The sequence below is a fragment of the Acanthopagrus latus genome, chromosome 22, assembly GCF_904848185.1.
Source record: "Acanthopagrus latus isolate v.2019 chromosome 22, fAcaLat1.1, whole genome shotgun sequence".
Lineage (NCBI taxonomy): Eukaryota > Metazoa > Chordata > Actinopteri > Spariformes > Sparidae > Acanthopagrus > Acanthopagrus latus.
In genome coordinates this window covers 19,452,809-19,466,298 of record NC_051060.1, presented here as the reverse complement: position 1 = coordinate 19,466,298, position 13,490 = coordinate 19,452,809, and the positions used below count along the sequence as shown (strand labels likewise).

General features: G+C 40.2%; 2 protein-coding genes across 4 annotated transcripts in view; both read right to left on the bottom strand.

Annotated features, from left to right (window-relative positions):
• The window catches only part of LOC119012438 (A-kinase anchor protein 7-like), a 47,695-nt gene extending 46,277 nt beyond the window's left edge, over positions 1-1,418 (bottom strand). For all 3 annotated transcript variants that reach the window (XM_037086268.1, XM_037086270.1, XM_037086269.1), the window contains exons 1-2: positions 801-1,418; positions 453-708 (exon numbers count right to left, since the gene is read on the bottom strand). In XM_037086268.1, the coding sequence (XP_036942163.1) occupies positions 453-708; positions 801-965 (421 nt within the window). In that variant the 5' untranslated portion in view covers positions 966-1,418. The remainder of the gene's footprint in view (positions 1-452; positions 709-800) is intronic.
• Positions 1,419-1,903: 485 nt separating this feature from the next.
• On the bottom strand, positions 1,904-6,924 carry LOC119013071. Its single transcript, XM_037087423.1, has 10 exons — positions 6,526-6,924; positions 6,348-6,416; positions 5,504-5,616; positions 5,350-5,410; positions 5,069-5,218; positions 4,817-4,906; positions 4,585-4,674; positions 4,412-4,453; positions 3,214-3,405; positions 1,904-3,027 (listed from the first exon to the last, which is right to left on the bottom strand). The coding sequence occupies exons 2-10, from the start codon at positions 6,406-6,408 to the stop codon at positions 2,684-2,686; spliced, it is 1,143 nt and encodes a 380-aa protein (XP_036943318.1). The 5' UTR covers positions 6,409-6,416; positions 6,526-6,924; the 3' UTR covers positions 1,904-2,683.
• Between the last annotated feature and the right edge of the window lie 6,566 nt (positions 6,925-13,490).

Genomic DNA, 13,490 nt, shown 5'->3' with positions numbered 1-13,490 from the left:
ATATTAAGTTTACCAAAAACATGCTGTAGTAACAATACTTTGTGAAGATGGGCTGTACTAAACTATACTTAAATTAGAAAAATATCTGGTGGAACAACATAATATGTAGCCCAACTATGGTTGTGGCGCTTATCATTATTTCTACTGTAACATATTGCACAGTCAGCTCTTGATTCAGTGCAACACTTCTAAAAAAAAGGCTACTTCAGTTTACAGGCTTCCTGGAATATATTTGCACACATGAGACTGGAACTATTAAAAAAAATCACATGTTGTTATTGTGCCTCAGTGCATGTCAGGGCTAGGGGCTGTTAACCAAGTCACCAGATGTCACTGTGCTTGCTTCGTTTTAGGAAACCAAGCTTCAAATCTTCTTCATTAGGTTCGGTTCACCACTGACACAGGCGCTGAATCATATTCTGTCTTCATCTCAGGCAGTCACTTTTACTCACCGGACACTGTGGAGGCTCCAGCAGTCTCGTCTAGCTGGACCTGCATGCTGACAGCATGCACATGACCTGGGATCACCGTCGCCTTCCGCAACTCCTCGTTTTCTGTCCGACCGTGTTGTTGAACCACAGCTTCAAAACCACCCTCATCGTCATCATCACCATCATCATCTAAGGCAACCGCAGTGGTCTCTTTGCCATACGACATATTTGCTGCCTGCATGTCACACACTGTTAGCGGGTACAGACTGTGGTGTGCCTAAAACAAAGAGGAATGACACGACCTGCTCACTACCATTATCATGTCAGGACGGCATGAGGAGTTTATTTCCAAGACTTTCATTTAATTACCTTAAGTGAGAACCGGTGTGCAGATGGCTTTAGTGCACTGACGTTATATCTGGTAGATATGGGATGAAGCCTTCGTGCTGATGTTTTACAGACGACAAAAACTCTCTGTGAGCCAATTCTTTCTGAACAGGTCCTTATGATCGGGCTCACGCGGCCAAGGAGCATGACACTCAACCGAGTGAGACTAACTTCTACAGTTAGCTAGCTAACTTAACTGACGGTAACAGCTGGCTAGTTGAACAGCGATAACAGCTAATATAGCCTCAAAAAGAAACAACACATGCGTACAACTCTTTGGGACTGTTACCTCTAGAGATAAGAAGTGCCCCCCTGTAGCTAACACCTGTTGAGATGAATCACACAGCCATGCTGCAGACACATCTGTTGAGCTAGCTAACTGTTAGCGAACTGACTCTAGCGGAGTTGTGCGGCGAATAAATAAAAATAACCGTAATGTCATTTTTGTAAAGTTGGCATTATAGTGTTGGTTCAGAAAGCTCTTTGGTGGCGGCCATACTCGGGGTAAAAAAGTCCGACAAATAACGTAAAATTCAAATTTAGCTCCACAACGCTCGCTAACTTAGAAGCCGACTGAAAGGAGCTACTGTTTGTAAACAATGTCAAACTTCCGGCCTGGTTTTTCAGAGTAAAACAGCTGTTCTCTTTTCAGAATAAAAGCATCGCACACCTGATATGATTAAAAGTAATCATTAACAGGAATAATGAATCAATTAAGTTCCACATTTAAAATATATATATATATATATTATATGTTATACACAACTTAGAGCCAAATTGAATATCGTAACAATATATAAACTCAGTAAGTTGAATATTGCATTGTTCTTAAAATGTTGGTCAAAAGTATAGATGTGTAATAATGTGAATTCTGCCAAGTGTTAATAATAATAATAATAATAATAATAATAATAATAATAATAATAATAATAATAATAACGACAGTCTAAGTGAATTTGCATCCAAACTATCCTAACATTGCATAAGCCTAGAAGATACATGAGCCAGGTTCATGTATTTGGTCTTTTTATCTGCTGCAACCAAAATATATTAAAAATCTAAAAATAAAAGGACAAGAGGCAATATGATTACACCCATTTTTTCAGTTTATTGAAAGTATTAGATATATTAATAATCACACCTTATATGTTATCTGCAACAAGATTTTACAATTAAGTATAACATGCACATTCCTGCTTTACAGCAATTGTGATTTTATCTTAATATATACACAAAGATCATTCCTTACCACTCATAAATAACTTCTGTGGAGTCAAGTCTTATTATATAGAGAAACTTAAATGTTAGACATTATATAAAGATCAAACAGCAGCACAACAATCAAGGCTGTGTGTAAACAACAATGTTACTGCTTGTTAGTATTCCTTATACTCATTACAAAGCACCAATTCATTTTACACTCTTAACAAATTTGATTCATTAGCATTTCATTGAAACAAGGTTCAATTTTAACACACTTTTAACACTTCCCATATAATCGTATAATCAATGACAGCTTAAATGCTAAATACCTCATTTTATCCCTATGATCGACAATGTCTGACTTACATTTCAGAGGTTTTGCACCAAAAATAGCCAAAACACAAGTTTCATGATGTAGCATTTAAATTTCAACAGAGAACTCTATTTAGCTATTTACATCCATGACTGACATGAATGCTGATTGTCTCAGCAGCTGATTTAGTTTTACCAAGAAGAATAAATGTGCATTTTCTGCAATAAGGAAAAAGGTTTAAATCAGTCCACTGTTGCAGTTTTGTTTTTTCATTTGATGCTGTCCATTACATATAGTTCTACTTGGGATGTGAAATACACAATCCCCTCTAATACCAACACTGCCTAGTCTATGAACGAGACAATAAACCAGAGAACCACGAACTACGACCACCACCACTACTACTGTTGTTACCACCTCTATTAGCAGTACTCCCCATTCCATCTCCCACACCCTGGGCATTTCCACTGGTAGCCTGAAATCTTGGAATACTGTAGTTCAGTAATTCACTCTGTATCTTTAGGACAGCATCATTATTTTGCTGGCATGTGAGTAATCCATGATTTGTCTCATGATAGAAAACATGCACATACAACACTACTTGTTTGTAGTCATTCCATGTTCTTATATTGGTTGTGGGCTTGGGCTCGCGCATGTGGTGCATCAACACCAGAATGATATCTTTGTCATCATCTGTGGACAAAGAAAGAATGAAAGAACAGGAGTGTCAGCAAGTGATGATGGAAAATTGTGGTTCACAGCTCCACATTTAATACATAAAGATTTTGTTTTACCAATACATGAATAAGTTGGTCATACAAGTTATGAAGCAAATTGCAAACTAATCACATGCACTCATCATCTCAATCTTTCCCTTACCTTCAATATCGCTCATGGCTGCATCAACATCTGCCCCGACTCGTGAACTGATTGGGCAGAAGAGGACGGTGACCTTGTGATCACATGTAGTTTTAACAAGCTGAACCCCGTCCTGACATTGCTGCTCCACTTTGGTCATCAGCTGTAGATCAGCGTTGAAGGTTTTACCGCTGACAACACTCCTGTACATCACTGTGAGTATAGAAGAAAATTATTGTGAAACTAACACTCGTACAGATTTGTACATTTAAAACCAAAAGCAAACACTGACTTGCATCATAAAGACACACTATGAAGTACAATATTGCCATAAGGAAAGTTGCTAGTCAATGCTTCTCTTTAGGATACTGTACTGATTACTGATCAACCTGCAGAACTAACACATTCAAGAGGCTCCCAAAAGGACAACAAACACATTTTTAACTGTATCTGATTAATCAATATATCAAAAGAGACATATTATGCTCATTTTCAGGCTCTTGATGTTATAGGTTTACATGCTTTAATGCCCAAAAAACATGTCAGTTTTCTCATGCTGTCCACTGTATATGTTTGAAACGCTCTGTAAGCTCCTGTCTCTTTAAAGGCCCCCCCTCATGAATACCGGGTCTCATCTGATTGGTCAGCTCGCACATGCCTGACCCAGCACTGCTACTAACAACAGAGAAGCTGTGCCAAATCAATTCTTATGTGCCATATTAGCTGCTAATGTGCAACACGGCGACAGGTGTGATGTCACAAAGTCACAAAATTAAAGGTGGGACTACTTATGAGTTGCTTCAGGAGCAGTGTTTTCTGTAGGACAGGAGCTCCCGTGACATTTTTTACTTTCAAGACCTTTGACATGGACAAGAACCTATAGTAAACTGTAGGAAAGGGAAACATTTTTAAAAAGCTGACCGGTCTCCTTTAAAGCATACAGTATATAGTATAATGAAGTATTTTGAATTAGTTGATTGAAGGCCTGGCAGACCGGGTAACTTAACTTATGAAGCTCAAAATATTTTTGGAAACTTACTAGAACAAAAAGAGAGCTTTCCTTTGAGTTATAATGGAATCAAAAATTGAATACTACAATTTATATTCAGTCAGACAGTTGAAGACAGTCAGCCAAAAGAAGCTCAGTTGTGGGGCAGCTAAATATCAGCAATTAATCTGAGAATTTACTATGTGTCATCAAAGTGTGTAGAACAATGACCTTGTACTCGCTGTGGTGAGAGAGGGAAGCCACGCCTGGATCCTGGATGTGGCGTAAAACATATAAAACAGAAAAACACATTCTGACTCAGTATAGTGTACACATCCAAATCAACTCAATTTTGAGTTATTAGAGAATATCAAAGTGAATATTACACATTGAATGCCTCAAACCTCTTGTTCCTTGTGAATAGCAGCCATCTCGATCACTTTTGGACACAACTGGACCACTGGCGCCTGAGGATCCTGTCCTTGATGAAAAGCCTGTCACATAAAACAGTGGAAACGCACTCACTGAATCTTAAAGAATCCTTCAGAAAAGACTTTTATTTGGAGTATTATAGAATCTAAAAGTGAATAAAACCCATTAAACATGTCATTAGAGTGTGAAGGGGAAGAGATTTACCATGTGCTCTTTGTGATTGGCCACCAGTTTGGTTATCTTCCAACTCCATTGGATCAGATTGTATGGAAGAACTTGCGCCTGACATGAGGTCTGTTAGGCAGAGCGGCACAATGCAATTACTGACTCCAACTATTATAAAAATGATGAATTATAAAAACATGACTTTGTGAATATTGAATACTTAAGGAATAGTATAAACTGGTGCTGGGTGAAAGATGTTTATGAAAATAAAACAAAAAAATGCATAATAACCTTTGTCACGTTTCTCTTGTGGCTCAGCATTGTTTAATTCTTCCAGGTTTTCAATGTGAGCTTGAAAGAAACCCTGGATGTTATCCACCTGGGCCTTAATTTCCTTCAGCATGCGGAGGTAATCCAAGACCTTGTCATTTTTTTGAGCAGCTGGAGGAAGAGAATCAGTTTGAGTGTGTTACATACAATAGATGGCCACCGCCAGCGTGGCCCAAACACAACAAACTAAAACAGCTGCCAAATGTGAAAGTGAAAGTAGCTGCCAGCAGGGCTGTACATACCGCAGAGAGAGTCATGTGGGACGAATCCTTTCAGCTCTTTAAAGACCGCATCAATGGGCTCCTGAAAACAAAAGTATTCCATTACAGAACTGGACATTTGACTCTATAACCATGTAATTGTTCTTTATCTGTACATTTCAACTTGTTAGCTCACCGGTTTGTGGATTATTTCATAGATGGACCGTCTCATTTGGAATTTATCATTTCCAGGAAACAGGTCACGCAGGTCGTCTCGAGACAGTGACTTGATAGACGAGTCAGAGAGCTCTGCAACAACAACAGGTTCAGATCCTTCACTTAAGGTAAAAGTATGTAAAAGTATTCACAGCAAAATGTAGTTCAAGTATCAAACATTAAAGTAGTTATTCTGCAATCAAATAGTCCCGGTTTAACCATTATATGTGATGCATTAAAGGTGCAAAATGTATTCTGACATTTAAGTATTCCGTCATAAAAATCACGTTCACCATGCTAGCTAGCTAGCTCATGTCCACTCCAGTACACAGAATTTCAGGTAAAGGTGTTAATACCAACACTAACTATGTAACTAACTGCAGCTACTGTTAGCACTGGTTAGCATTTACTCTGGCTACTATTTGTTTTGCATGAATTCAACAGGTGGCCAGCTCTTATTCAGTGGACTGCACCATTAAAGTATGTTCCTGCTTTAGATGTTAAGGTTCGCTAAGGAAATATCAACTTTTCATGAACTCATGAAAGTTTTTAGCTCTGTGATTATGTGTTCTTGAGCTAATGCCAGAGGTTTTTTTTTTTTTTTTTGTAGATTAGCTTATCTAGCAGGAGAGCCGACAGATAATGTTATCAGAAAAAAAAAAGTCTAAATCAAATCCACTACATTTTCTGAAAAGTATCTCAAGCTGTCAGACAAATGCAAAGGAGCAAAAGGCATTAATCTGACATCCAGGCAGTCACCTGTGTTTATGAACTGTGTAACCACCTTTAATCATTTTTTTGCTCTCTCTAAAATGGCCACTTACTCTCGAGTTCACGGGCTGCATCCCTGTTGATGTCTTCTATTTTTCTCAGTAAATCTGACATGACTTCACCTGTGGAAAAAGAGAGACACACACACGAGTTACAAAAAAAAAAAAAAAAGATTTAACACCTGTATTTGAAGAATATAATATGTTGTGTATAGGTCGGAGGGGGACCAACCTTTGGACTGACACGACTTCAGTAAACCTGGGTAGTAAACGTCTCACCGGCTGTAGCAGCTTCTGTTGGTCAAACTGGCCTCCAGGTATTTAACCACAATGTAAAATAAACAAGTCTATACCGTGTTTTCTCTCCAGGATCGTCGATGTGATTGCTCACCACCTTCCGCTTTCAGTCAACTGAAAGTGAAAGTTACACGCGGGGAATTTTAATCTCACGTCACGAGGCGCAGCAGGACGATGATTGGCCGACAAAAAACGCGACTAGCGACAAACCTAACAACTTTTTCTTGAGTTACTGGAGACTTTTGGAGACTCTGACGTGAAAAGCACATATCGTTCTTGCACTTCTTCCCCCCCACTTCCGTCCCAGCTGCAGTCAGAGCTGAAGAAGACGTCCAGCCCACCGCGTCCAGTACTGCGAATCGCGCATGCGCAACGTACTAGTCTGCCACATCACAATTAAATGCACACGATCAGTTATGCAAATTTGGTGATGGCGTCATTTAGGTTCAAAGCTCACTTTTTTTTTTTTTTTTAGCGAGTTTTATCTGAAGGTGTTGTATTGTAGAGGTGAAATTCAACTTTCATGACTGTCTAGTTATGTTTTTAAACTGGGACAACAGCACATATGTTTTTGTTTTTATGTCTTTATTAACACAACCAACAACTGTTATTTCTATCAATAAAAAAAATACTATGTTTCTAAGAGACTTTTCATTTCTAATATTACTTTTGGAGTAGAGTGTGCTAATTCACTCACAGGCTAAATATAAATCGCTATTTTATCATATTTGTCTTAAATCCAGCTCCAGTATAGCAGGTAAAGCTCATCCTGACAGCTTGGAGTACTACTGTCACATACTGTTCCCCCTCTGCAGCCTGTTCATGTAGAGCAAAGCCGACAGGGGGCAGCACTGTACAGCTTTTATTACCGCACTGTAACATCTTGACCTGTTCTAACACGTGATTCAGTCACGGTTAGTCAACAACACTGACTGCTGACATTTTTGTAAAATGATATTCTCGGCTCTGTAAAGGTGTATCGATGCTTTGGATGCATCTGGACCTCAGTTTCTAGAACTGATTATCTAAAAATAAGAAGCAGAGGACTAAAATCAGCTGGTTATGTTTATGCTGTGTAGTGTGTGAATCTTTTGAACATCTGCTCTCGCCTCATTTAAAAGGTTAAAGAGGATGAGAGGACATGGATGGGTTTGATGGAAAACAGACACGTGACTCAAATCAAATCAAGTCACTTTCTCTGACAGAATATACTGCACTCTAACCTCGAGTATCTGACCCTTAAAAAGAGAACAGAGAAGGTATCAGCACCTGTTTAATAATGATAGTATTGACCAATTTATTTATCCTGTTCAAAAAGTGTAACAAGGAACTGAATTCTTTTTGTAATCATTGATGATCAGTGAAATCAGTATAATCAAACAAGAAACTTTAAAATAGGTTTTTTATTTCTTGATTCTTTCTTCAGTTTTTGACAACAATGTGACAACACAAACACACTCCTGTTATTTAACAACACAATATTACAGACCAGTTTAAATAGGTTGGTTGACCCACATGGACTCCCAGGTCTCTCATACTGTCTTGTAAAATAACCTCATGAGGATATTTGTGCTGAATTGTTGTTAACAAAAATGAATTCCTGACTGCGGGTGAAAAGGGCGGCATGGAGGAGATAATGCTCTGATGTTGTCGACCCCTCGCTCTTCACCAGCGCACCTGTCAATCCACAGGTGTGTGAAAAGTTTTGCTCCATGAAGCAGTGAGATACTGAAAGCCGGAATTAAAAACACTGAAAGAAAAAGAAAATAGAAACACGAAATAGACACAGACAGGTCACAAGTCTTTAAGTTCCAAGTCCTAGCTGAGTCTCAAGTCATTTATTTTCATCAAGTCCAGTTGTCAAAATATGTTAATGCCCCAAACTGTAAGAGGAAAATCAAAATTAAGAACTTGTGATGAGGAAGTCAAATAAGACATTATTTATTTTTTGTATGTGGAACAAAGTGACCATTAAAGCAGATGGCCTTGCTCCGGTGTGTGTGTGTGTGTGTGTGTGTGTGTGTGTGTGTGTGTGTGTGTGTGTGTGTGTGTGTGTGTGTGTGTGTGGGTGTGGGTGTGTGTGTGTGTGTGTGTGAGACAGCTGCAGTCCCACCAAAAAACTTCTCAAAGAAAGTGACACACACGCTTTACTTCAGTGCAGCTTTCTCCCTTTATGATAAAAAGGAAAGTAAAGAAAAGACAGCGACACCAAAGCTGGTGTGTGTGTGTGTGTGTGTGTGTATGTGTGTGTGTGTGTGTGTTTGAAGGCCCGTTGGCAGACGCGCTGCTGACGGTAGGTGAAGTGTTTTTCGGCTGCGTGCCTTCCTGCGGGGGGCGAGACGGCTCCCGGTGGCTCTGCTTGGTCTACTTGGTGTCTGATGGTGGAATAAAAGACACTTTTGTGTCGATCTGACTGTGCAACATAATCCTGTCTGCCTCATGACACGCAGTGGGAAAATGTGACTACTCCTTCAGCAGCTGGAGAGAGGCAGTCGGGATGGATCTGATATCACATCAAGTCTTTTGAACAGAACACAAACATTAATTATGTGAGCGGAAGGAAGAATGACTCTCCTCTTACGACGTGTACAGCTGAAGTGTTTGGATATTTCCACTCTTCTCATGTATCTGCTGGTGCAGTGGCCTTCGCTGTTTTTTTTTTCATCAGCAGTGGCAAACTTTGGCCAGAAGATGGTAATCAGGTATCAGAAGCCCATCTGTTTGATTCAGCAAATGCAGGAGTCTGAAGGAGAAGTTTCAGGGGATGATATGGCCTCGAGCCTATAACTTGAAGACGGTGCCAACTCTGCAGTGCATCAGCGGATTTAAGGATGGAGCCAAACAGATGTCTCAGTCTTACTCGCTGGTCTCATTTCATGAATATCAACACATCATATCAAGGTTGATTCTGAGTATGTGAATGAAGGCTCGGTCATCAAAACAGCAGCGCTCCACCATGAAAGTTATCCAGCATTTAACCAGAGACCCACAGTGCCTTTTTGTTTCTCTTCCTTTCCTTCAGTGTGTTTTTTTATGTTCGTGTAAAAAGGTCTAGAAAGTTACAAAACCAGCAAAGTAAGCACCAACAGAAGCTCTTCTCTCCCACAGAATATAGCGCTCCTTAAACGCCTCCTCTGTTTACTCGCCTTTGCACTTTTTGACATCACACTGCGACACAATGTCACACATTTGCATCACACATCAGGGTAGAAGAGAAGCTAACTGGAAAGCTAATTAATGCGACAGCCGATCAGAGACTTGGTGGTCAGAGCAGGCTCGGGTGTGTGTGAGCTGACCAATCAGAGCAGACTGGGTGTTCAGAAAAGGGGCGGTCCTTAACGAGACAGAGCGTTTCGGCCAGAGGGGGAATACAGAGTTGCAGCGCTGGACAGTATGAGAAAACGTATGTGATTTTTGAGCTTGAAGGAATTAGTGAGTGAGATTTAATCTTCAGGAACGCTTTTCAAAAACACAGGTGGCAAATTACAAAAATCTTGAGTAAAACAGATAAAAAAAACAACTCCTGTAGTCCAAGAGACAAAGATAATCAGGATAAGCTCACTCAAGTATGTCGTGCCTCTGAAAGATAAAATATCCAAAATCAGGCACAAGTTCAGAAATAAGAGGCCATGAAGTCTTGAGTCGTCAGCTGACATCAACGCTCTGTAAAGGCAAAAACACAGGCTGTTGCGGAAATCACTGCATGAAGAGAGACAAGCATGTAAAAGAATCCGTGGAAATTGATTGTATGTCCAAGTGTTTCCAAGACGATTGATCAAGCTTTGTAGTATTCTGCTCCAAATCTGATCCAACAAAAACAAGAAGAAAAACTCCAAGATTTCATGCAGAGGGAAGACAGCAAATGTGTGATCTCCCTTATTTTTAAGCCAACTGCTGGTCCATCTTATCTCCTCTGCCTCCTCCATCATCGTCTGCCTGTGCAGAACTGAGGTTTTGGTGCTGCAGCACAACGCAAACCTACACCAGCAGGAATGTTTGTGTATGAGCTTAGAATTCGACAGTTTGATCAGAAATGTGAGACTGTTGTTTAGTTTGGCTCGAGTCTTGATAACGGGATTATATATATTGTGTGCACTTGAGTCACTCAACGGCAGTGAAAACAACAGCATCTCAGCAAATAATGTAACAGGTGTGGGTGTTTTTCCGTGACAGTCCAATACCTCCAGACTTTTGGCAGCACCAACAGAGATGACAAAGTGGAGCAGACAAATGTTTACCTAATGCCTAATAATACTCCCTCGGGGAGCTGGAATTGAGTTGCAAGACAGTAAAACGACAACGGAGCACAAAATGGACTGGTTGCTGAACAGTACCAGCTGCTATACGGGAAGGATTTTGTTTTGTATTGTCATTTTTTTTTTTTTTTAGCTGAAAACCTACGTAGCTTTGAAGAAGATATTGTACTGCAACCTTAAACACCAGAATATACGTTCCACGGATCATTTCAACGTTTCTTTACATTGCAAATTGATGTTTGTTTAGGTTTAGATTTCTATTTTTTCTTGTCACAACTCTATGCTTAGTTAGGGTGAGGAAGACATCATGGTTTATCTAAGAAAACCTGTTTTGGTCTCCACAAGATGGTTTGAGTTTCCACAGAAAAAACAGCTGGAAATGTCACCAGGTCTCCTTAAAAACACCCAGATATGGACGCGTCAAAAACAGCTGGAGATGGTTTGACTTACCATGAAATAGAGCTGGTTTCAGTCACCACAAAAACAGCTGGAGACGGCTTCCTGTACAAAAAAAAAAAAAGAAGAAGAAGAAGGCATATATAGGTATATGTATTTGGTCACCACAAAAACAATGTCACCAGCTTTCCCTATAAAACAATCAGCTTCGTCAACGCAAAAACAGCTGGAGATGATCAGACTTTGGTTTGGGTCTCCACAGAAGAACCTGGAACCATGTTACCTTAAAAAAACACCTAGTTTTTGTCACAAAAACAGCTGGAGATGGTCCAGTTTCCTGTGAAAAAAGCAGGCTTGCTTACCAAAAAAACAGCTGGAAATGTCACCAGATCTCCTTCAAAAACATCTGGTTTTTGAAAATGGAAATGGTCCAAATAATTATTGGAGAAAAAAAATGGCCTCTTCCTGTCTGTGTAAAGTGGGAAGAGCATGTTGACCTTCTTCACAAAGGGGACAGATACATAAAGACAATGTCAAGCAGAAGAAGGGGAGGGTTTTGTATGGTTCTTTGATATGAACGGCGCTGAGATAAGGAGAGATGAGACTCTGCTGTAAGACAGCGACCCAGTGATGCAACTCTCGCTCCGTCTTCACACCAGGAGTCTGATCTTTCCCTCTTAACACGCTCAATTATCGCAAAATGTGATTTTTTTTCTCTCATCCGGGCACAAGCAACATGCTAGATTAAAAGTCAGGGCTTTGTAGACACAAATTCGCACACACACACACACGCACACACTCGCTCACAGTCACAGACATTGCCCTCAGTTATTATGCATTCATAAATCAAAAGGTTGTGACGGGAATTAATCTAAAACGATGGTGAGTGTAAGTCACCGGATGCAAATATGACAGCTTTATTAGAAAACTAGATTGCTTGAATTTGTCTGAATTAATGTGACACTTTTTTTGATTAAACAGCACACTCCCCCCCCACCCTCCCCCACCCTCCCCCACCCTCCCGCTCACCGAGTTGGAGGCTGAACGGGGAGGTGAAATAGTCAACAGCAGGAAAACAGAGGTGGTTTATTCCAGCGCTGTTTTCGCTCCCGTTGTCGTCTGTTCACAACACAGCAATACTTGATAAAATGAACTCTCACTCTGAATAAATCCAGACTTTTATATGATCCAAACAAATTGAGAAAACCATGAAGAGTGCTGTGAGTGCTAACGCCTGCACGCTAATATACTTGCGATGTGTAGCAGGAATGATAGTTACAGTTATGCTAATGTTTGCTCAAGTGTTTCAGGAGTTATATTAAGTTGGCATCTCTTGATCTTGCTGCCTCATAATAAAAGCTTTTAAATAACTAAGTAAAGGAAGGCTTTTATTGTGAAGAATCGGCAGGAAATTTATTGTGTTTAACACTAATTAGCTTAGCTTTGTTAGCGGCTATTCTTCAGTTGTACTGTGAGGAGGCCGCTCTGTTGAGCACTACTCAAGACAAGCCTGGACACTCAGTAACAGACGAGCTCTGTCGTACTGGCAACTCAAAGTCCTGCTGCTCTGGGCAGACGTGCCGAGTCCAACCGAGCCGAGCCAAACGGCACCGCTACATTTGCAAGAAGTTGCCTAAAGAAATGTCGAACGTATCGGCTGCATCCAAATGTTCGCACTTCACCGCTCTTGCAGACTCGCTGACTTTCGTGTTAGCTGGAAGTTTGCGACCTTTGAGAGCTGTCTGAACTCACATTACATCCAGTCCATAAGGGCCCTCAGGAAGACTTTCTGCAGACTTCCAGGATTTCGCTTGGGCTGCAGACTGATTCAGATATCCACAATTCACTGCCAAATGGACTGGCTTTGCAGAACTTATAATGAGTGTCCAAAGGTTATTAAAATGTATGTTGTTATTTTAGTGTTTAGTTCTACTCCTGACCCTTTTTTTAACTTGAATTTTGAACAGAAATTTCACAATAAAGGCCCGCTGACACTAAAAGGATGCTTGGGGACGTGTCTTATTTTTTTGTTTATATCAACTTCTATGACAAACTGTTTAGCCAGTTGTTCAATATTTGTCTTACCTGCTCCCTTGCTCTTTCTCGCTCTCAAACGATATTTTGTTTTATTCTCTCGTGCTTTTTCCCCGACGTTTCCTTCGGCGCTCGCTCACCCTGCGGCACCTCCTCTCCACATGAGTTAGGAGAAACACTCTTTATTTCCTCTTGATGAGATTCAACAGGGAAG

Excerpts from the sequence above, each read along its gene's own strand:
- LOC119013071 (XM_037087423.1), bottom strand. The coding sequence starts at position 6,408 with ATGTCAGATTTACTGAGAAAAATAGAAGACATCAACAGGGATGCAGCC. Across the intron at positions 4,675-4,816 it reads CCAATCACAAAGAGCACATG|GCTTTTCATCAAGGACAGGA; the intron begins GTAAATCTCTTC and ends TTTATGTGACAG. Across the intron at positions 3,028-3,213 it reads AGCCATGAGCGATATTGAAG|ATGATGACAAAGATATCATT; the intron begins GTAAGGGAAAGA and ends CTTTGTCCACAG.